The 21,314-nt window shown below is 47.4% G+C and overlaps 1 protein-coding gene across 4 annotated transcripts in view; it reads left to right on the top strand.

The window, feature by feature from the left end:
- The first annotated feature begins 3,677 nt into the window (after window positions 1-3,677).
- PAX2 (paired box 2) overlaps window positions 3,678-21,314 on the top strand; it is an 83,022-nt gene continuing 65,385 nt past the window's right edge. For 2 of the 4 annotated variants that reach the window (XM_057375146.1, XM_057375145.1), the window contains exons 1-3: window positions 3,693-3,735; window positions 7,537-7,702; window positions 9,022-9,219. In XM_057375146.1, the coding sequence (XP_057231129.1) occupies window positions 3,693-3,735; window positions 7,537-7,702; window positions 9,022-9,219 (407 nt within the window). Of the gene's footprint in view, window positions 3,736-7,533; window positions 7,703-9,021; window positions 9,220-21,314 lie in introns of all 4 variants that reach the window. The other 2 variants (XM_057375147.1, XM_057375144.1) reach the window with 2 other exon arrangements.

Raw genomic sequence — 21,314 nt, 5'->3', positions numbered from 1 at the left:
AAGAAAAGAAAAGAAAAGAAAAGAAAAGAAAAGAAAAGAAAAGAAAAGAAAAGAAAAGAAAAGAAAAGAAAAGAAAAGAAAAGAAAAGAAAAGAATTAATTCAAAGTGGGACAAGGAAATAAGCACACAGGGCTCGTGAAGTGGAATAGGTTCGGGAGATGCAAAACTACGGGAGTGGAAAGAGGCCCGTGTTCTTGGCCTCGTCAGGTCCCTCAGGGCACACGGCAGTACCCGGGAGAGTGGGGACAGGAGGGTATTTTTAATTTGGGCATGCAGAAATTGTTCAGTGGATTTGTATGTTGACAAAGCAATACTTCCAGGAAGTGTGGTGTGGGAAGGGGCACCAGGTGATATTGTGGTATGTGTGGTGGGGGAAGGGGACAGCAAGCTGAGAGCGTTCCCTTCCTTTCCCTTCCCTTTCCTTAGAAAACTGTCTTGTTCTACCAGGCTCAGGGCTCCCCGCTTTACTCGGGTTACCTCCGTGTTGCCGGACTCAGGCTTCGTGTCGCAGACTGCTCATTTTGTGCGTTTCTCGAGTCTGTAATTGCTGTCTTTCTTCTCAGCGATAYGGGAAAATAGTGAGGAAACTAAGGCAAACTACATTACCAGGAGGAGATTTGGGATTCACCAGCTGCCCCAGCCCACCACYAAGCTGTTATCTCCTCATCGTACAACTAGCAGTTACAAAGGCTCAGAGCATCTCTGAGAGGGTCCATGAACTCACCAAGTGTTAGTGCAGGCGCAGGGAGCTCCCTTCCACCCGGCAYTGCCGGGGGCTCCGGCCCGCACCTCCCGCTCTGCCTTAGGGCTCGGCTGTGTGCCTGAGCACGGCCCCAAGGGCGCAGGGCGATCGGGGCTGCCTGGGACGGAAGGGAACAAGGACAGGGGTGGCTGCTGGAAGACGAGAAGCGACCTAGACCGGTCGGTGGAGGAGAGTTGTAACAGGGCCGTTTCCAGCCACGGGCAAGGCGGGAGGCGCCGAGCGGCGGGAGGGATCCCGGCAGCGGCRATAAGCGATAAGCGGGCTCCCGGGCCCGCCGCGAACAGGAGACTCTGCTGCAGGGACACTCTGTCCGCTGTCCCACAGACAGACGCGCTCGGGCCGTGCCGTGCTTTGCCGTGCCGGGCCTTGCCGTGCCTCGCCGGGGATCCCGGCGGGATCGCGGCGCTCCGGGCCCGCCGCCGGCCCTTCCCCGCTTTGCCAAGCGACCGGAGGGCTCCATCTAGAGGCCGCGGTGGGGAGCGCCGCCGCCCCGCACCTGAGCCCGGCCGGCCCGGCCACCCCCTCCGCCCTGCGCGGGGCCCGGGGCGGGAATGCTGCTCAGGGACCCGGCGGGTGGGCGGGGGGCGCCGCGGGCCCGGCGCGGCTGGGCGAGCTGCGGCTGGAGAGGCAGAGCCGCGGCGCCTCCACGGCGGGCAGGGCACCCCGGCCCGGGAGCGGAGCAGCCCGCGGAGAGCAGCGGCCGCCCTCAACTTGGCGGGCGGCGGGAGTTCCCCCGGCGGGATGGAGCGGTGCCTTTGCCTTCGCCAGGCGGGCGGCAGCGATCACCGGCTCTGAGCGGGCAGCGCAGAGCCCCCCGCTCCCGCCGAAAATTCGCCCTATGCAGTTGCTGCTGCCGGGGCGGGCAGGGCCGCTTCAGCCGTGCCCGCCGCGCCTGTCCGCAGCGCAGCCCCGCAGTCACCGAGGACTCACTTCTATGCAACCTCGATGGTGTAACAAAAAAAATTTTATTTTCCAAATCATCCTTTTTTGCACACAAGGGAAAGAGAGAGGGGAGAGAGAAAGATAAAACATCAGCTGAAGTGCCAAAATGATTTATGAGACAGTGGAAAATATTTCATAAAGATCTCTGAGACATTCTTTACTTAAAGCGGTTAGAAAAAAAAAGGGGGGGGGGGCTGTTTTGTGACAGATACGCAGAGGGATGGGGAAGGATGAAGGAGGAAAAGAGAAGGAAGTACATTTCAGGTAATGGTAAACTCTCAAGTCTGAAAATCAAAATTGAGGTCACAGCAATTTCTGTCTTGCCTCTTTGCCCCTGGTTATTACTCTAAGAAGGTGTTTCTTACTTCCTCTGTATTGCTCTGCTAGGTCAAAGCCACGTCTGTTTTAGTAGTAGACTTATTTGTGAAATTATTTTAAAATCCCACTATAACATAAAAAAAAATAATAGGAGAGTGAGAGAGAGAGAGAGAGAGAGAGAGAGAGAGAGGCAGCAGAGATGTGGAAAGTGTGAGGTTGGATTGCAGTTATTTCCCCAAATGCATGTGAGGGAAAACTTTGCAATGACTGAAACGGGCCCAGCCTCTTGGTTTAAAGAGGGGCAAGAAGCTCGCTTGCTCTTTCGTTCTCTGTCTCGTTCTTTCTTTCTCTCGGTCTGTCTGGCTTCTATTTATTTTTCTTTCTTTTCCTTCTTTATACATTTCTCTCTTGATCTCTCTCTCCTCTGGCTGTCTCTCCCTTTTTTCTTTTCCTTCTTCTCTCTCCCTCACCTCCTTTATTTCTTCCTCTACCCGTCCGTCTCCCACACTAAGCCGCACACCACGGAAGCCTTGATGTGTATCGAATCCCCCTCCTGTTCCGCTTTACCCCGAGTAAAGTCTCTGGTAAAAAAAAAAACAAAAAAACAAACAAACAAACAAAAAAAAAAAAAAAAAAAAAAAAAAAAAAAAAGCGGAGCGTGAGAAGGGAGATGAAACTAGGAAGGCGTGTGTGCGTGTGTTAAATAAGGGAGTTAAGGATCCTGAGCCGCAAGTGACAACAAAGCGGGGCTCACGTCCGTTCCCGCGGGCCGAGCAGGGGCGCCGCCGCCCCGCACACGCACGGCCCGGGGCGCTCCGGAGCGCGGGGCCGGGGCTCCCCCGCCGCCGGGTCCCGCAGGCAACGGCCCCCCCCTCGCCGAGCGCCGCCGGCCCGGCCCTCCTCTCTCTCCTCTCCTCTCCCCTCTCCTCTCCTGGCCGCGCTCGGCTCGGCGCGCTGGCGAATCAGAGAGTGTCGGAATCTATTGCCTTTGTCTGACAAGTCATCCATCTCCGGGGAGGCGGGCGGGGGGCTGAGGGCGCTGCGGCTTTTAGAGAGACACACACCGGGAGCGGAGGCTCCAGTCTCCGGCCCCGGCTCCTCGCAAGCACTTCCCACCTCGGGCGAAAGTCCGCCGGGCGCCGGATCCACCGCCCGGCCCGGAGGAGGGGTCGCGCCCGCCCGCCGCTCGCCGCTTTCCCGGGGATTGCTACTCTGCTTTGAACTTAAATGAACTAACCCCGGACCGCGGGAGGAGGAGGAGGGAGAGCCGCGTCCTCCTGCGCCTTCTGCCGCCTGGCCGCCGGCCGCACCTTGCTCCGGCACCCCCTCCCCGCCGCCGGGGATGCTCTGAGCCCTCCCAGCCATGACACCCACCTGCCCCCCGGCGCCGCCAGTCCCTCGCTCCCACGGACTCTGCTGACTCCCCCAAGGCCGGCGCAGCCCTCTCGCCCCCCGGAAAGTACTTCGCTGCCCGCTCCGCCGGGCAGGGGGCCCAGCGCACCCCACCGCTCCCCTCCTCTCCTCGTGTGCTTTTTTGTTTTGTTTTCCTTTTTTTCTTTTTTTCCCCCCTTTTTTTTTTTTTAATTTTTTTCTCCCCTAAGTCTTGAAGTTGAGTTTTAGAGGCGACACGGCGGCTTCAGCCGATTTCTTCCCCTTCCTTTGCCTCCCCATGGATATGCACTGCAAAGCAGACCCCTTCTCAGCAATGCACCGTGAGTACTGGAGCCCGGCTCCTTCCGTTGCTGTCCCTTTCTCATCCCTCCATTCTTCCTTCCTCTGCCATCCTTTCTCACCTGATCCTCCTCTAGGTCCACCTTTTCACCCTGACCGGTACCGGGCTTAGAGAGGCCTTCAGAAGGCAGGACGGATACTGCCGGCCTGAGCAGCAGAGCGAGGATGCCGGGCAGCCCCGGAGCCGAAGGGAGCAGAGCTCCGAGCCGGCGGTGGGGCGGGGGCCAGGACCCCCAGTCCGAGGGCAGGGGACTGTGCGGCTGTGCCTGTACTGTGTGCTCTGTCTGTGCAAAAGGAAGCCCCACCGAACCAGATCTATATACACTTTCCCCACCGCCCCTCAGACAACACGAGTTTATTCTGACTCCTGTCAGCCCCCGGGACGGGCCCTTTCCCTGTCCGTGCCCGGCCGGGCCGGGGCTCCCCGCAACCCTCCGTGACTTTAACCCCCCAGATTTCCCCGCGATCCGATGCTGTTTGCTTTGATTTCGGATTTCAGTGGCAGACAGGGAAAACGCCAGTTTCAAATTAATGGCGGGTAGTCGGCGGCTGTTCTGTGAGTCGGCTTGGTTTGGCGAAAGGTTGGACTGCGGGAAAAAATAGGACAATTATACGGTTGGGAGATGAAGTGGCTTTGGAGGCTCCCAAGAAGTCACGATTCCTTCTGGTTTATTTACCAGATACCTGATGTGAATTTTAAACGCATTCCTGGCATTTAAAGGAAAGTATATTTGTGATATATTTTCAATTTTAAAAGCCTTTCATAAGAGGGGAACGAAGGAAGGCAAAAAGCCCTCCTTATCAGGGACTATAACAAGGAATTTCCAGTTATTCTCATTTTCATTTCTCATCGCAGGACAGAAAATAATTCCGAGATTTAAACTAAAGAAGAAAAAAAATAGAAATAGAAACCCGAGATTGAAAGTAGTTGAGTCAGGAAATGAACAATTAAGAGCAATTTGTAACTTTTGACACCAAAACTTTTGAAGACACGCCTTGCCCGCTGCATAAAACACAAATCGAAAAGATAGAAAATGGAAATGCTTCAACTTAAAAAAAAAAAAAATCCCGATTTTGCCTTGAGAAGGAAGGCGCAGGAATACAAGCCCATGATTAAATCCCCAAACGCAGACGTAGGTAACTGCCTTTCTGTTCCCTAATAATTGATTTCCAGTATGCATTGCTTAAAATGTGATTTAATTTCCGACGAGCTTTAGCAGCATACAGTCTGTGCATTAGACGTTATTTTCAGTTTTCAGCGATGCGACCTGTTTTCAGACGCAATGTCAGTAATTCCACCTCCAGTACGATCCGAAACGTGTAGGCAGCTGAAAGAGGCAATTCACTGTCGCTGATTTTTAAAAAAAACTCCAGGGAGATTCCTGACCAATTTTTGGCTTCCGATTAGGAAGAAAAACACCCCCAAATCAAAATTTTAAAAAACCACAAAAACAGCCCACCAACATTTGATTCGTTTCCTAGAGTGTATTTCTAGAGCTACAGACCTGGATATTACTAAGCAATTAAAACAGATGCGGGCGCAGGCTCCTGACACACAGACAGACAGCAGCACACGATCGGTACGACAGCGGCATGACTGGGTCTGTGCAGATACAGATGCCGGCACTTACATGCAGATAAATACACGAAAGTATTTCTGACTGCTCTGATAGAAGAAACCCTGGAAAGCCACGGGGCAGAGCAAAACAAACGCGTGTGAAAAAAAAAATCGGACTGCAGTAATTTGAATTATTAATTTTTAATCTTTTTGTATCTCTTGCCTTTTAATACTTTGTAATGTGAGTTATAATAGGCCCTTTGAATTATTTATCATGGAGTTGCCGAAGAAATTGCTGTCTTGTAACTTTAGAGGCAACATGTGCAGAAGGGGTTCTGAACAAACGAAGGAAGAACACAACAATATATACTCGCGGGTTTTAGTGGAGGACGATAAATATTCACAGTCCCATCTGAAATACTAAATATGTTTTTTAAAAAAACTAACAAAAGAATGCTACAAATAACCCCAGTTCAGCGGGGAACGACGAGAAAGCCAGCCGGCGCCCCGGGCCGATGGGGCTGGGAGGGGATGTGTGAAGGTGTTAGTGAAGGGTGGGGGAGATGGGAAAAACTCTATTTGTGCGAAAGGACTTGGATCGATCGCAGGGCAATGAGAGTTTCCACTAAGTTCAGAGCCAATAAGTCAGTGTCAGAAGCAGAAGAGAAAAAAAAACCCTCAACGAAAATACAAACAGATCATTTTTCAGCAAACTGCAAAACGAACTAAGATCTCCTGGCGAAGAAAATACRGGAGGTTAGGGTTGTGTGAAAGGAAAGCTTTAATACAGAGTGCACTCCACAGCTTTATCAGCTGGGTATTCCGGAGACAGAGACGCTCAGGTAGCAGCGCCATCGAAGCTGTACCGTCTGCTAGTGGGCATSTCCCCATGCCCGGGCAAAAGCGAACTGCTCCCGGCTCTAACATAGATGTTTGATTCACCACCAACTGTCTTGTTGAGTCCCAAAAGGAGATATTTCCCTTTATCCYTGTCACGCCGGTTTGCGTGCCCACACTTAGCAGGTGCATACTTATTTTTTTTTTCCCCCAAGTTATTTCTAGAAATGTAGAAAGACAGATCGGGGCGGAGGGGGAAAGCGATCCTAGCAGTACTATCTGAGAGAGAGTGGGTTTTTACCTGGAAAGGGGGGAACCGAAGAAAACGGAGCATTTTAAATTTTCCCTGAAATAGGTTTGTGTGGTGGAAAAAACCCGGAAATGTACCAGTCTGTTAATTTTTTTCCCCTGGAAATTTTTTCCTGTAAAGATCTAAACCTGATGAGAGGGAGGGTCTCCCTGTAAATGAGCATCAGCCGTGGGACACAAAATATTTTCTTTCTCTCTCCCTCCCTCCATTTCTTGCCCTTTCTCTTTTTGTCTCTGAGTCCTTTCAGCTCGCATCCCAAAATAACGGGAGAGGACTTGCATGGGGGATATGCCGCGGGGTGAGGGAGGGCGGAGTTCGCGAGGAACTGTAATTGACAACGTGATAGAAAATCCTGGAAAGAAAATGAGGGGAAAAAAAGCCCAGGAGTAAAGAGAAGGGTGTCTGCGGCAGAGTCTGCCCGGAGCATGTAAGAGGTCGAGCTCTGGAGTTTGGGAGCGCATCACTGCCCTGCTCTGGGTAGCGGAGCGGGCGCTGTTTCCATCTTCGGCCCACCACAATGGCCCGGAGAATCCGCCGCTCGGGCATCCCGGTCGGGACCGCAGCAGGACAGGGGCTCGGGGAGGGGAGGCGGCGTACGGGAAGGTGGAGGGCAGTTTTCCTCCGCCTCGGGAAAATTCACTCTGCCTTCTCTTTTCTTTCCGTCTTTCCATCTTTCATCCTTTTTCTCTTCTTCTTTTTCTCCTTTCTTCCTTTCTTCCTTTCTTTCTTTTTCTTTCTTTCTTTCTCGCTCTCTTTCTTTCTTTCTCTCTTTCTCTCTTTCTTTCTTTTTCTCTTTCTCTCTTTCTTTCTCTCTATATTTGTCTCTTTATCTTTCTCTTGTTATCTTTCTTCCCGTTTTCTTATTCTCTCGTGTTTTCCTCCTTTCTCTGTTTCCCCTTTTTTATCTTCTCTCGCTTCCCCACGTCCTATTCCCCACTTTCGACCCCCCGCCATCACCTCCATCCATCTGTAATGGCTGGAGATTTTGCAGTACGAGTGGTGAAGAATCCACGACTAACGGTGTATTTCTGGTGTGCGTGGGTTGTTGTGTTTTTTTTATTTCTCTTTCCCCAGCAGGGCACGGGGGTGTGAACCAGCTCGGGGGGGTGTTTGTGAACGGCAGGCCCCTACCTGACGTGGTGAGACAAAGGATAGTGGAGCTGGCTCACCAGGGGGTGCGACCCTGTGACATTTCCAGGCAGCTGCGGGTCAGCCACGGTTGTGTCAGCAAGATCCTGGGCAGGTAAGGAAAGAGGCAGCCCCTTACCCTCCCCTGAGACTGCAATGTTGCATCCCTTCCCCGCTACAGCATGACCTTCCGCCCTTCCCGCGGCACCGAGCTCTCCCCGCCACGACCCCGAGCGGCCCCGGCACCTTCGCACAGCGAGAGCCTGCGGCTGAGCAGGGCCCCCTTCTCCAGCTGGCAAGGACGCGTTTCTCCCCCGCCTCCCCTCTTCCCTCACCGACGGTGTTTGAAAACTCCTGGGAAGACAAAATAATTTCAGAAGGGTGGGCGGGAGGGCGGGAAAGAGAAGGGACGGGAGAAAGAAAACGAAAGAATGGCCAAAACTCCTCAACCTAGCAACAGCAAAAAAATCCAAACTCACAGCAATCCGTGAGGAGCCTTACAAAATACATGGGTAAACAAACAACGAGGCAAATAAATAAATAAATAAATAAATGCCCSCGGTAACCGATCATGGCTAAATGCTGTGTGCAGTATCCCTAGGGGTTACTCGGGGGACCCAGCGCCCTAGCTCGGCCGCTCGGATGCGGAGCGGTGTGAGCAGGCGGCAGAGCCCCAGCCGCCGGTGCGGGCGGTATGAGCGCTGCCGTGCCCGGCGAAGGCCGTGCCAGAGATGCTGCCGGCAGCGGAGCTAATGGCCAGCGGGGAGATGGGCTGGAGCTGTCCTGCACGAGCACCCGCTTTCGAGGGACCCCGGGGCGGGTATAAACCGCTCTCCTGCACCCGCAGCCCGGCCAGCGCCCCGAATCGGGAGCGGCCGGTTGGGAGATCCAGGGCGGGGGAGTGCGAGCCSGCCACTGCCCGCTCCCCACGCCCCCTTCCCGTCCGCCGGGTKCGATCCCGCGTTCGGCGGGCTTCGCCTCCGGACGGTTGCAACGGGAAGACCGTTTCTGTTTTATTTCCCGATCCCACGGCCTAAAAGAAGTGTGTGCGTGTAAAGCGGGGGAAGGGCGAGGCAGCACCCCTCGCTACTAACATACAGAAACACAAACACACGCACACACAAAAAAAAAAAAAAAAAAAAAAAAAAAAAAAAAAAAAAAAAAAAAAAAAAAAAAAAAAACCACGAGAGAAAGCGAGCCCTAGAGAGGCGAAGGGATTGCTTTAGCCCCAGATCAGGCCGCCTGGCGCCTCGCAGAGCCGCGCCATGCAGCGCCCGAGCGGCCGCGGGCCGATGCCGCGCACCCGCGGGCCGAAGCCGAGGTGGGGCACGGGGCCGGGGCCGCGGGGCGCTCTGAGGGGCACTCGGGCTCGCAGCGCTCGAAAACGACAGAGCCCTTCCCGGCACGGCAGGTCACTGACTGTCTTTTGTGCAGGTATTACGAGACGGGGAGCATCAAGCCCGGCGTGATCGGAGGCTCCAAACCCAAAGTGGCCACCCCCAAAGTAGTGGATAAAATCGCCGAGTACAAGAGACAAAACCCGACAATGTTCGCCTGGGAGATCCGGGACAGGCTATTGGCCGAAGGCATATGCGACAACGACACGGTCCCCAGCGTCTCCTCCATAAACAGGTAAGAGCAACCTCGCAGCTCGCGGCCCAGTCGCATCTTTACGGCCCCATAAAAGCCCTTCCAACAGCGAGGAAGGCCTAATCCTTCCTCGGTCAGGGTAGATCCAGCTTTCTCTAGTCCCCTGCCCGCAGCGAGACTCGTGGGCATGGCCCGCCAGTCCCCGGCCCGGTCCAGCGGGCGCTCCCCGRCCCCGCCGTGACCTCCGAGCCCAGTTGCGGGCAGCGGGACCGAACGACAGCTGCCCGTGCCCCCAGCGTCGCCCCGGGCAGCGAGTGCGAGGATCTGTCCCGGGGCTCGCTGTCGCAGGGCCGCAGCTTGTGCCCGCCGCCTGGTCCGGGGGCAGCCGGGGCCGGGGCAGCGCCGCTGTGAGCAGCCCGGTACTGTCGCAAGGTTTGGTGCTGTTCAGGCTGGCGGGGTGGCGGKCTGCGGAGCCGGGGCTTCCCGTGTCCCTTGAATACCCCTACCTACGGGGTGTAGATGACCGCCAGCCTTGCCAGGGTATAGAGCTAGGAGCCGAAAGGCTGCCGTCATCTTCTGCAAGCCGGGCTCACAGCTGCGAGCCGCTGAGCGCGGGAGGAAGGATTCCCTTGCACCCACTCCCCCGGCTAACTCCCCATCGGCAGCCCGAGGGAACGGCTAAATTTGCCGGGTGGCTCTTCACCAGCCTGGGGAGTTCTGGTCCCCTCAGTCCCTGCGGCCCCGACTCTGTCTAATCCCTGCCCTCGCAAGAGGCTGGGCAGCAGCAGAATCGATTTCGCACTAGAGAACATTTCCCCCCCATTTCCTTCCCCGGATGCTAGGATGTGAATTTTGTTGTTGGAGGAACTCAGAGTTGGTCTCAGGTCTGAGGCGATAAAAATAACCATATGACAGGCAAAAAACCAGGATCGATGCAGGAGAAAAGGGAATAGATGCAATCAAGTACTGACAGACGTGAAAGCGCTCAGACTGTTCATACGCCTGCACATTCAAACACAACATACATCAGATCTTCACACTTTGACAACACAACACTCTTGCGCACACAGTAAAAGTAATTACACTGTTTTAGTGTAATGCATGGACTGACTATGCCCACAGAAATACAACCTCTAGAAACAGAGTTACACAGAGATATTTGCAAAAGGTACATACATAGGCATGAAATACGTCAACAACAGAATAAAAAAACACGAAATTTTGGATCCCAAATATATGGCTCTTCCCACTCAAATAAATATACATGGGCTACATGTAAATAAACATGCAGGCTTATGTAGTGTTTACGTAGATAAAATGCACAAATCAGTATACTGGCCCTTTTGATATAAAATAAATTCAGCCAGATTAGGAAAAAAAACCAAAAACGAAAACAAAACCTGGTGTATTTATGGCAAGGGAAGCAAAAAATAAATAGCAAGGAAAGCACAATGGTGTTTTTTTGCCTTGCACTTTTCATGGCAGATTTATCAAAATATGTCTAATAACTCAGACTGTGTATTTCTAAATCTGGCATCCTATATAAATGGGTTTTAATATTTTGCAAATGATATGGAATTATCCCAAATCATCTTGAAAACAGCAGGTAGAATTAGCTAGTGGAATGTACCTTGGCTAAGAAAGATTCCCTCAGACACACTGTCTCTGTAATATACTGCTAGGCTACCCTAGGAAATTATCCCTGTGTGTGCCATCTGTATTAAAATGGTTATTAAGTTATGAACAGGGTAACATAATACTGATCGGCTAATTATACACCCTCCTAAAAAACCTCCAGGTCTCTGTTACTCTCTCAGTCAGGTATTGAAATAATAACAGTTTGACATTCAGACACCTTACAAAGGCAGCTATGGAAGGACAGACAGCAATCCCTGTAAGGAACTGAGCTGGTGGCAGGGAAGTCCAGAGGAACGGCCACAGGCTCTTTGGAGAAATAGCATATATGGACCAAACATACGTTTATACTTCAGCTAGCTCAAGGTATTTCAGCATCCAAAAGCCACTGAAGTCTCCATCTTACAATTGCTTGACCTCATGTCTGGGTTGTGATGTCCCGGGCAGAAAGCTGAGCACCAGCTTTGGCTCCCACCATGCTACCAGTCTGTGGCAGGGCTTTGGGAGTTTGTTTCCTCACACTGGAAACGAAAACTGATCTTTCTCAGGAGGTGGTGAAAATAGATGTCAGCTAGACTGTGTTTATAAAACACTTTAAGGACAAGTTGTAGCTGCTAAGTAATATACTAAAGAGGCTTAGCTGTGACCCACCACTGCAATGGCATTTGAGTGTGTAGTCCCCAAGGCTCAAGAGCATTTTAGCTTCTTAAGATTTAGGTTTTCCCTATTCATTTTAAAAATTCAAACTCAACTTTCCACTTTTTCACCTTGATATGAAGCTCCCCAAAATTCACATCTGTGAGGAAGTGAGCACATAACATAGGTCATAAAATTGGCAAGTCTGTCCTGGACAAGAACAGGATACCGAATTGGGAAAAAATTGCAGTGAAATAGAAAATGTTGAGTATATTAGGGCCCAATCCTAGTGCTGTGGAGAGTAGTGTGAACTTCATGACTCCAGCTCCCAGAAGTCACAAAACACAAAGAAGGGGCTAAGTTCCCAACTTAAATAAACATTTCTCTCTCCCACAYTGTAAAAATTCACATACAGAATTGGGGCAGTTCTTTGTAACAGCAAATCCCTTACCTGAGGTACAATCACAAACTGGAGTTAATCTAACAATCTCTGAGCCGCTTCAGAGAGATGAAAATTTTAAACCTAGCCTTCAAAAAATATCTGTCTTCTTACTTCTGCAAAATGTGGAGATTCCCAAGCAAAATCTGACTTTGGCCCAATGTCTAGAACAGTTAGAGCTACATCCATGAGCATTTTAATATCTTAAGACAATTAGCAAGGCCTTTACAGAAATAGAAGTTACCTATATCCCTATATAGACTGTGAATACTGCGCTTCAAAATGCAGATGTCCTTGTACACAGAAAAAAAATACTTTTTGTTAGTATAAATTTTTCTGAAAATGTATTAATTACATTTTATTCTCTTTCTAAGATTTAGTGTAACATTAGCAAAAGCTTTTGGGGAGAGACTACAAAACTGTAACAAAGATTCAATTCCATTTTAAAAGTGTTCCTTAAATGTTTTAAAAAACTTTTTTTTTTTTTTGGTAATACATTAATTTTGTGTGCCTACACTGCACTGATCTGTCCCTACTTCACTGAAAATAACAGGATGCATTTGGGATGACATATTATTCAGCACTGAGTTTTATCAGAAACTTGTTCATACCAAACTCACGCAGATAAAGGGTAGATACAAGCTCTAGTGAAAAGCATAATTTAACTACCCTGTCAAGATCCAGGAAAAAATACTAAAGTCTTCTGCTATGCAGTAGATTCCTTTTAATTATGGAAAAAATTCTAGAGAGTGTATGAGTTAATAAGCAAAGCACACGAGAAATAACAGGATCGAGATTCTTATCTCTGCGCCAAGAGCTTTCCTTTCCAAAATACATTAAGTGCTACACAGAATAAACCAGTTGTGTATATGAAGTATAAACCAATTGTGTACATGTAGATATACACGCATACATATATCCATGTAAACTCACACACATATACGCAGTGCATGTAATTGAGAAGCAGGCAAATGACAGAAGACCTTAATTCTTTGGTAAGCAACTAATGCTTTAAATTGCTTGAGCACCTTGCTTCTTGAGCACTCTGCCAGCCAAAACCTGTCTGTGTCATATGACTATAAACCAGTTATCTTTGGTCACTTCAGGTTAGACTATTTCAGCTGAATTGAGACACAGCTTAATTTAGACACTCTTTGTGGCAGTCTCCTAAGAATGAAYTTGGAGGCAGACGTTAGTGAGAATTTTTCCTTTGTTTAGCAGAACATACAGTTCGCCTAAGAACATAGGTTTCATGAAATGATAATCATCCCAGAAAAATCTTTTGAATTAGACAGTGTATTTTAGTAGGAGCAGGATGTAGCTYATCGCAGACATGCGTTGATGGTAATGCAAGTTATGCAATGGACATTGTAGTTTAAATCCTATTTCCTCCTTCTCTTAAATTAATGAATTATCTTGGATTAATGAATGAGATTCAGAAAGGCAAAGCAAAACAACCTCGCCCTGATTTGTCCCTCAATCCCAGTCCTTGGACGGCCGGGTTCAGTACTAAGGACTCCTTGTTAGTCCTTACCCAAGGCATGYCAAAGGTAAAGCATTTCAGAGTTCAGTCTGCCTTCTGATACACTTTGGACCCTGAGTTCCTGAGAGCAGACCTAACTAATGCCCCATGGCGGAGAACAGAGTTTAGTGGATATATTACCTCAGTCAAACTGGTAGATGTTTTTYCGATCTTCTCTTAGGTATTGTGTATCCATTAATTTCTAGTGTTAAGCACATGGTTTAGGAAGATGTTTCCATCTGCACGATATAGCAACTGGCTAATGACACCTAGTTAAAGTCTCCAATAATGATGTACTTTTAAAAATACATATGGAAAGACACATGCATTGACTTGGGTTATAAAGACCAGTGAAATATACTTGTACATTGAAATATTATTGAGCATATGGCCAATTTCAGTGGCTGCAGGCAGGCCTGTTGTTTAGAGCAAAGAATGGCATATTCGAAGATCAGATTTCTCTTCCCAGTTCTGACTAATTTTGTGATTGATCTTGGGCAGGTTACACAGGCAAGTCACAGCCTCCTTAGGAGGCTGTATTGCCACCTGTAAAATTAAAAAAAAACAGCTTTTAGCTGCCTTTGTAAAACTTGGTATGATCTTTCACTAAAAATGTTCAACAAGTAACAAGAAAAAGTTCAAAACTGGAGCCAGGTYGTTTTACATCAGTTGAGGATTCAGCTCATGCAAGTGAGGTAAATGCAATGTTCCAGGACAAACTACTGTCTGGCAAAGGACAGGTGCATTAGGGCAGGGGCTGTGTTGTATGCGGAAGAAATCAGTGTTACGCAAACACTGCTTTCTGAGTCACCCTCGCTAGCTAGCCAGCAGCACTCGAGAGTTCCCCAAAGCAYGTATCAGCCAAAGTCACTGGGGAGTCTCTTCTTGTTTTTCCCAAGAATCTGGARTTCTTGGAAGACAGGTAATGAATCTAGGGAGAAGCGCTGAGTACAGAGTATCTCTAATGGCAGCTTGTTCATAGTGATCAAAAGTAGTGAAACTGCATTGTCTGCGGTGAACTTGGGGTGAATTGCTCGAGTTTTATCCTGCAAGCGTGTGTGTATGTGTCATACAAATCTATCACCACTGATCGCCATTAGTAACCACAAGTCAGTTTTCTCAACATAGAGATCAAATATTCAACTTGTCACGTAGACTGGATTTGCCCCTGTKTGACATTGTTTAGGTGCAAGGGAAGGATGAAGAGAATTTGTCCGACAGTACAAAACGGAGATTACCAGGACCTGTAACCTGGCGTGTCCTAGCGTGCACAGAAAAACTCAGGATTCTAGCAGGAATACTCTCTCCTAGCTGATGCTGAGTCTAAGGTTCCTTAGATCAGGGCACGCTCTCAAGGTAMAAGACTTCTACTGCCAGTTGCTTTCAGCTGAGCAAAGAACGTAATCGGGTCACACAGGGCTTCGTTACAGGGAATATACTCCTTTAAATTCAGACTCTTTTCCATCAGACCCAAACCTGGTATTATCTTCTTTTTATCATTGCAAATAAAGGACAGGCTCATAAAGCAGAGGTTACAGACAATGTTACTGCAGCTGAAAGGGTAAATGAATGCTCACAGCATTTCTCTTTGTCTTATTCATCATCTAGCCATTGGAAGGCTGTATGGAGGGAAATACAATAAGCTGCATTTTTTCTAATTTTCATATTGCAGAGATATTAGCTCAGCAGAGGTAATCAGCAAGTAAAACTGGTTGTGCCTGGGAAGTTTTGAGCTCCCTGTTCTGTGAACCTTGAAGTTCAGAACTCTATTGGCCCTTTATCACCTAAAAATCCCAGCCCTTCTTTTTTTTTATAGATGTACACAAAGCTTGATTTTTGCTGGAAGTTACATATTTTCAAGATTTTGCAACTAGTGAATTATTGCTGCATTCTGCCATACAGGTAGCTGCATTTCTGCACTGGGTGAGTGAGTCTAACGGAGCTAAACCTCATTTACCAGAATCACTATTATGTGAAAAAAACTCATTTGACTTTGGGAGAAAGGAGGAGAAAATATAAGTGGCTTGGCCAAGAAATGATGAAGGGGTGAGAACAATATAGTGATTTGAAGGGCGCAGTCCTTCCAACAGGAAAGGAATTACTCACATTTAAACAAAGCACTACAGCCAGGAATGAAGGGAGGGAAATAAGAAAGGAAACATTTAAATGGTAGCAGAAGGTATCCCCTGATAGGGAGGTCCATTAAAATGTGGAATTGCATCCCATAGGAATTCCTGATTTCTTGCAATATATATAACTAGGTGGCATTAATAACCAGCAAATATACAATAAGAAATAATCTTGTGTTGGCTAAAGAGATAGATAACGGTCTAGCAGGCCAGCTGGACCTTTTATGATATGATGACACGGTGCCTACAAAACAAAGAAATGTTTTCAGACATATATCAAATATAAAATAACTCCCATCTCTAACMCTAAAGCCCATTCAAACAAAAGATTTTCATATTACTTGTATATGACTTCAAAACAATTGAACAAAGCTGAGCTTCACTTAAATTCCATTGTCTTTAATTAAGGCACGGTGAAATTCAAATGGAGCTTAGACTCTTCACTTAAAATCAGCAAAATATTTAGAAATCCCACTTTTGGGGTTAGTCTCTATAAATGGAAAGCTAGAGACTTCTAAAAGCATTTGCCATTGGTCTGACATCCACGTAGCTAACTGGGGCTTTAGGAAATCCCRTCTGTGTGTAGATGGCTTTGACAACGATTACTACTCATGAAAGCATCAGAAAGGTTTGAGTTCTTCTCCCAAACGATTATTTTTTAAACTGAGACTAACAAGAATGAGGATTTTTTCCACYGTAATCCAAATTAATCCATTGGAGCCTATACCTGTATTGCCATATTTTCCAGTCCCAACTGGTTAAAAAGGCCAATGCAGAGCCTAAACTGTGTAATTGGCATACGATTCATGAGCACTTATAATACATGTAGATTTGTTTTTACATGTTTTCTCTTTTCTACTCTAAATTTTAAAGGAGATTTGGAAATCTGAGTCCTATTAAACAACCTTAAAAACATCTTAACAATGCAGGTCTTTGATTCTTCTGAGATCTGGCAGGTCCCTTTTCAAGTCCCCATAAGCACTGGCAACATGTTTTATTAAACAAAAACTGAAATTCTCATGCTACCACTTGACTAGAGGAGCTGGAAAACCCACAGAAAACATTGTTAGGCTTGTGATGAAATACAGGCACTGCGATATTCAGCACTAGCCTCCAATTTTCTCTAGTGCCAGTAACTGAGGGCTGATTTTGCAGCACTTACATGGCTATCTACCTAGCTGAAAATCACAAATCTAATCACTTGGTTTCCAAACTCCTCAGGGTGCACTTACAAATATTCATTTCCAATCAATTTACACCTGCTAATATTTCCCAATGCTCACATGTGATCACAGAGTCAGAAGCAATGCTAGTGCTTACTATTTCTATTGCAGTAGCATAAAGAGGCTCTGTGCATAGATCAGAAACCATTGTCCAAAACAGGCACAGCGTAAATAGGAATTTCTTTCAAGAGGCACTTTCAGAAAATCACTATGTACACGTCTTTCTTTACACCATTCCCTTAGCTTCTACTAGACTCATAATTCAGACAGTCCTCAAGGTTTCMGGGGTCCTGAAACAGACATCTTTGTCTGTCATAGAAAATGAGGTATCTGGGAAGGGCTYACTCATCAAGTCCAAGTCTAGGTAAGAAGCAGACCAAAACTGGAGAGTCCTTTTCTATGGGCTCATTTCTGACAAGACGAAGGCTGAACACCAGCTAGGCTGCAACAGCCTCCCCCCTCTTCCATGATAAGTAGGCATATAAATAAATAAATAAATGGCATCCTAACTGCACTGAGAACTCAATAAAACAATCACATCAAATATGAGGAGGTATAAATCTCATGTCTGCACAGGTAACCCACTCAATTGCTTTTATTATGGCTCAGCCTGACTCCATTTATTACCATCCGTGGCCTGGGTGAAGGATGTTTGCATGGAGGGTGGTCTCCTGGTGAAATCCTATCCCTGAAGCAGCGACAATCAGCCCGTACAGAGGTGGATTTTGGTGGGGAGACCAAAGGCAGATCCATCTGTCTGCATGAAAACCAATCAATAACCCTCTAACTAGACCCCTTGTCACCGGGAAATGGACAACACAATAGTTCAATCCTGGAGACATAGGAGAGGAATGGCTGTGGTTGGGGAATGAAGAATGACAGGATGTGWGCATTAAATGTTTGAGACACATGGAGAGAATATGTCTGTCCATACAGATATTGAGGAGGAGTGACAGTATAGAAGGACTGTAGAACGTACATTTAATATATAGTAGGCAAATTGGAAAGGTTGATGTGTTCAGAGGTGGGTGTGGGGAACAAAAAAGCTGAACTATACTGCATTTTTTTGTATAGGACAGGGACTGTGAGAGCAAGGCAGATAGGTAGCTTTGGGGAAATGTGCCTGCTGGTTAGATACTACAGATTGGTATATGGTAGAGAATATGTGTCTCTGAGCAGGCACATAGATGGTGACACAAAACACTGCWACGCAAAAGGAAGCATATGCAGGAGTTCAATGCAGTCAGGGAAGGATATCTCTTTGTCCTTAGTCWGGCTTGGGATTTATGTGTGTACTAGTTTTGACAGAGAGGAAGAAGAGTAATGTGCCAAAAGCCTGGTCTAACGCACTGTGAGTCAACAGACACACTTGCCAGAAAATGCTATGCATGGAACATATACCCAAACCTCACCGTTAAGTCAGGAAGAGAGATTCTGGTAGCTTGTCTCTGCAGAGAAAACAGAAATAGGACATTTCTTGCTTTTGTCATCCCCTAGTTCTGCAGTTCCTCTAGCATTTCTAAAACCTGCACAGCATATTGTTTCCCAGGCTTCTAGCAACTCCCCCAACACATACACACATACACAGGTATGCTAGAGTTTGCCTCTAAAAATTATTCTCTGCTGGGKTCAAATTTACTTTTCATATGTTTATCACCATTTTTAACAGATCCTCCTCCTTCCAATGTAAGAATTCTTCCCTCTCTGTGAGGGTCCAAGGCATAAGGGTTAAATATCCATCTCTGCATGGGAGACAAATAGCAACAAGATTAGTGATCAGCTGTGCTCAAAATGACCATCATGGTATTTCATTTGAGAAGGGTGATGCCCATGTTTTGCAAGGCAGACTGATATTTGTTTGCTAATTTACACAAGGAAAAGCAGAGACTGTGACCAGACAACAAAGTCACAAACAAAACCCTCATGAATCTGTCAGATAGGATGCCCTGCACCACCTCTAGCTCCAGGGTAGTTGAAAAGTTCTGGCAACAAAAAGAGTACTCATTTCATTGGTCAGGAAAGATCACTATCCCAGCCCTTTTGGATTCTCAGTACCAATCCTCATTTGTTTCAAGCTGGGCCAAAATATGACAGCAACATCATTACCCCACTGCCCACTTTCAAGCTCTCCCTTTAAAATTGCACTAGATTCTTTGAGCATTAAAATTTGAGCTCTTCTTAAAGGGATTACTGCCTTTCAATATACTCATGTTTCTCTAAAAATTATTTTAAGAGCAAGTTTTGGTCATCTGTCTTTATACAGAAAGACCACAGCAAAATGTAGCTGGTAATAGTCTAGGCACAATGTAATAGTGCCTGCTGCTAATATTTGCCTAAATTTAGGCCCCTTCTTGGTTGCTTAAATGCAGATGTTGGAACTTGAAAAATAAAACATTCATACATAAATCACACATATACAAAAAATACATATTTATAAAATCAATGTGAAGGGAGGAGATGTATAAGAGAAGAGAAAAGGAAGGAATAGTATTTCTGAAGAAAAGTATATCATGTTTGCAGACCGAGTGCATAGAGGAAGTGCATTTCAGGGATATGCTACATACAAGTGTGCCAAGGCAGTGCAAGTAGAGGCAGAGAGGGAAAATGCGCAGTGTCACAAATTCCCTTTCCCTACGGAACAAATAGAAAATTTAGAGTTTAAAATATTTAAAGAAAAAGGCATGCCTGTAGCATGCCTATGGCTCTTCAGGCCCCACAGACAAAACTGAGAGAGCTGCTGGCTCAGGGAGACATGAAATGGAAGGGAGTGTGGATGTGTATACAAGGGAATGCCCCTGGCACAGGGCAAGACAAGGGATAAAGTGATCCTGTGGAATATAGTCTTTTGAAGCATGCAAGAGGAGGATGCCAGCCCTGTAAATGAAGCCCTAGTACTGTTTAGAGCACCACCTTTCCAAAAAGAAAGCACCTTCTGCACCACTTGAATGTACTCCAGGATTACTCTATGCACTGTGAAGTAATTTGAGCATGGCAACCTGGGTGCATTTGTGCAGATAAACCGCCGAGTCTCTATTGTTCCATTAAACAATCTTCTCTGTAATGGATATTTGGGCGAGGCATGCCCTATACCCCACGACATGTGTACAGGGAGGAGCACAGGCATATCACTAGGGCAACACGTCCAGCTGGGAGTATAGACTTATAGCAAGCAAGTATTATTGGTCTGTGTAAGAATTAAGAATAGTGTTATCCATGGAAACAACATGGCAACTGTGCAGTTACAGGCAGGGAGTCAGCGGTGAGCAAAGGCACGGCGATACGCGGGACTCTGCAGGGGATCCTGTGAGACAGATACCCARTGGGCACAGTCTTGCACTGTGAATGCACGGGTGAACTAGGGCTGTAAGCAGATGCAGGGGAGAATCCTAGAAGTGCTCATATCTTTGTTAGCAGTTCCGTTGGACAGAGCTGGGGATAAGGTGCTCTGGCTGGCAGCCGTATCACCAGTGTACTCAGGAAACACAGCTGGTGAGACGGGCAGCATCAGTAACAYAAACACACGTGCAAGCGTGTGTGTGACAAAGTGGCATCTGCTGAGATGTGTGAACACAAAAGGTGTATGGCAGAGCAAATACACAGATAGAAGAAAATGTCATGTACGAGTGTAGGCACATGTGCCTGTTGTGGGTACCAAGTGCAACCGAGGGAATGAGTAGAGTGTAAGGCATGATGTATTTGTCAGGGAGTGGACATGTGGTAATTCACCTGATACATGATGCAAGAAGGGGACACCTGGGTTCAGTAGGGGCAGAGGAGATTACGCCAAAGGAGATATTTCTAATTATAGCTATATTTTTAATGCACTGGACTCTGCCCTTCTCTCCTCTCCTCTCCCCTCCCCTTGCACTCTTCTCCTCATTACCCAGGTTATCTTGTTTGGGTTAAGAGGCCAATTTCAACAGACTATAATTGAAGAGTGAAGAGAATCTGATAAGATAAGGAAGGGACATCATTCCTCAAGGGATCAATAGAGGTTTCATGTTCCTCCTTCCCCTGCTGTGTCCCTAACACGCTAACACACTGTGTCCATGGGCCTGGTTTATTTACTTTGCTTGTCTGCAAGACTGGGAAGGAAGTGTGGGAGTGGAGGGGGGCTGTAGCCTGTCTGTCACACAGCCAGAGCAAGGAAAGGGACATAAGGAAGGGACCATGGTCTCCTCTGGGACTCATGAGGAGGCAGGGAGGTGACAAGTCTGATACCCTCTGGCTCTGTCAGGGGCACTGATTCACAGGGGAGGTGTTCACCTTTGGCCTTTTATGTCATCACTGGGCCCTGCAAGGAAAGGATATTGATAATTTTTCTTGATTTAGACTTGCTTTCCCTAGCATCTATGAGCAGACAAGCTCAAGATTTTCATAAGTACTCACAGGGCAACAACCTCCCAGGGCCCCTCAGGGTGACTGAGACATAATTCCCCTCCCACAAGGAGGGCTGGTAGCTGCTCCTGCGTAGGTTTATGTTGGTATCTGAAGTTCAGGCTTGACAGACCCAGTATTAGCAGGTTTTTTGACCAAACCAGCATGTGAGGATC

Source organism: Malurus melanocephalus, unplaced genomic scaffold (genome assembly GCF_030028575.1).
Source record: "Malurus melanocephalus ecotype Western Australia unplaced genomic scaffold, MMel_1.1 scaffold_240, whole genome shotgun sequence".
NCBI lineage: Eukaryota > Metazoa > Chordata > Aves > Passeriformes > Maluridae > Malurus > Malurus melanocephalus.
The sequence above is the reverse complement of the archived record's forward strand: the minus strand, read 5'-3'. Positions and strand labels throughout refer to the sequence as shown.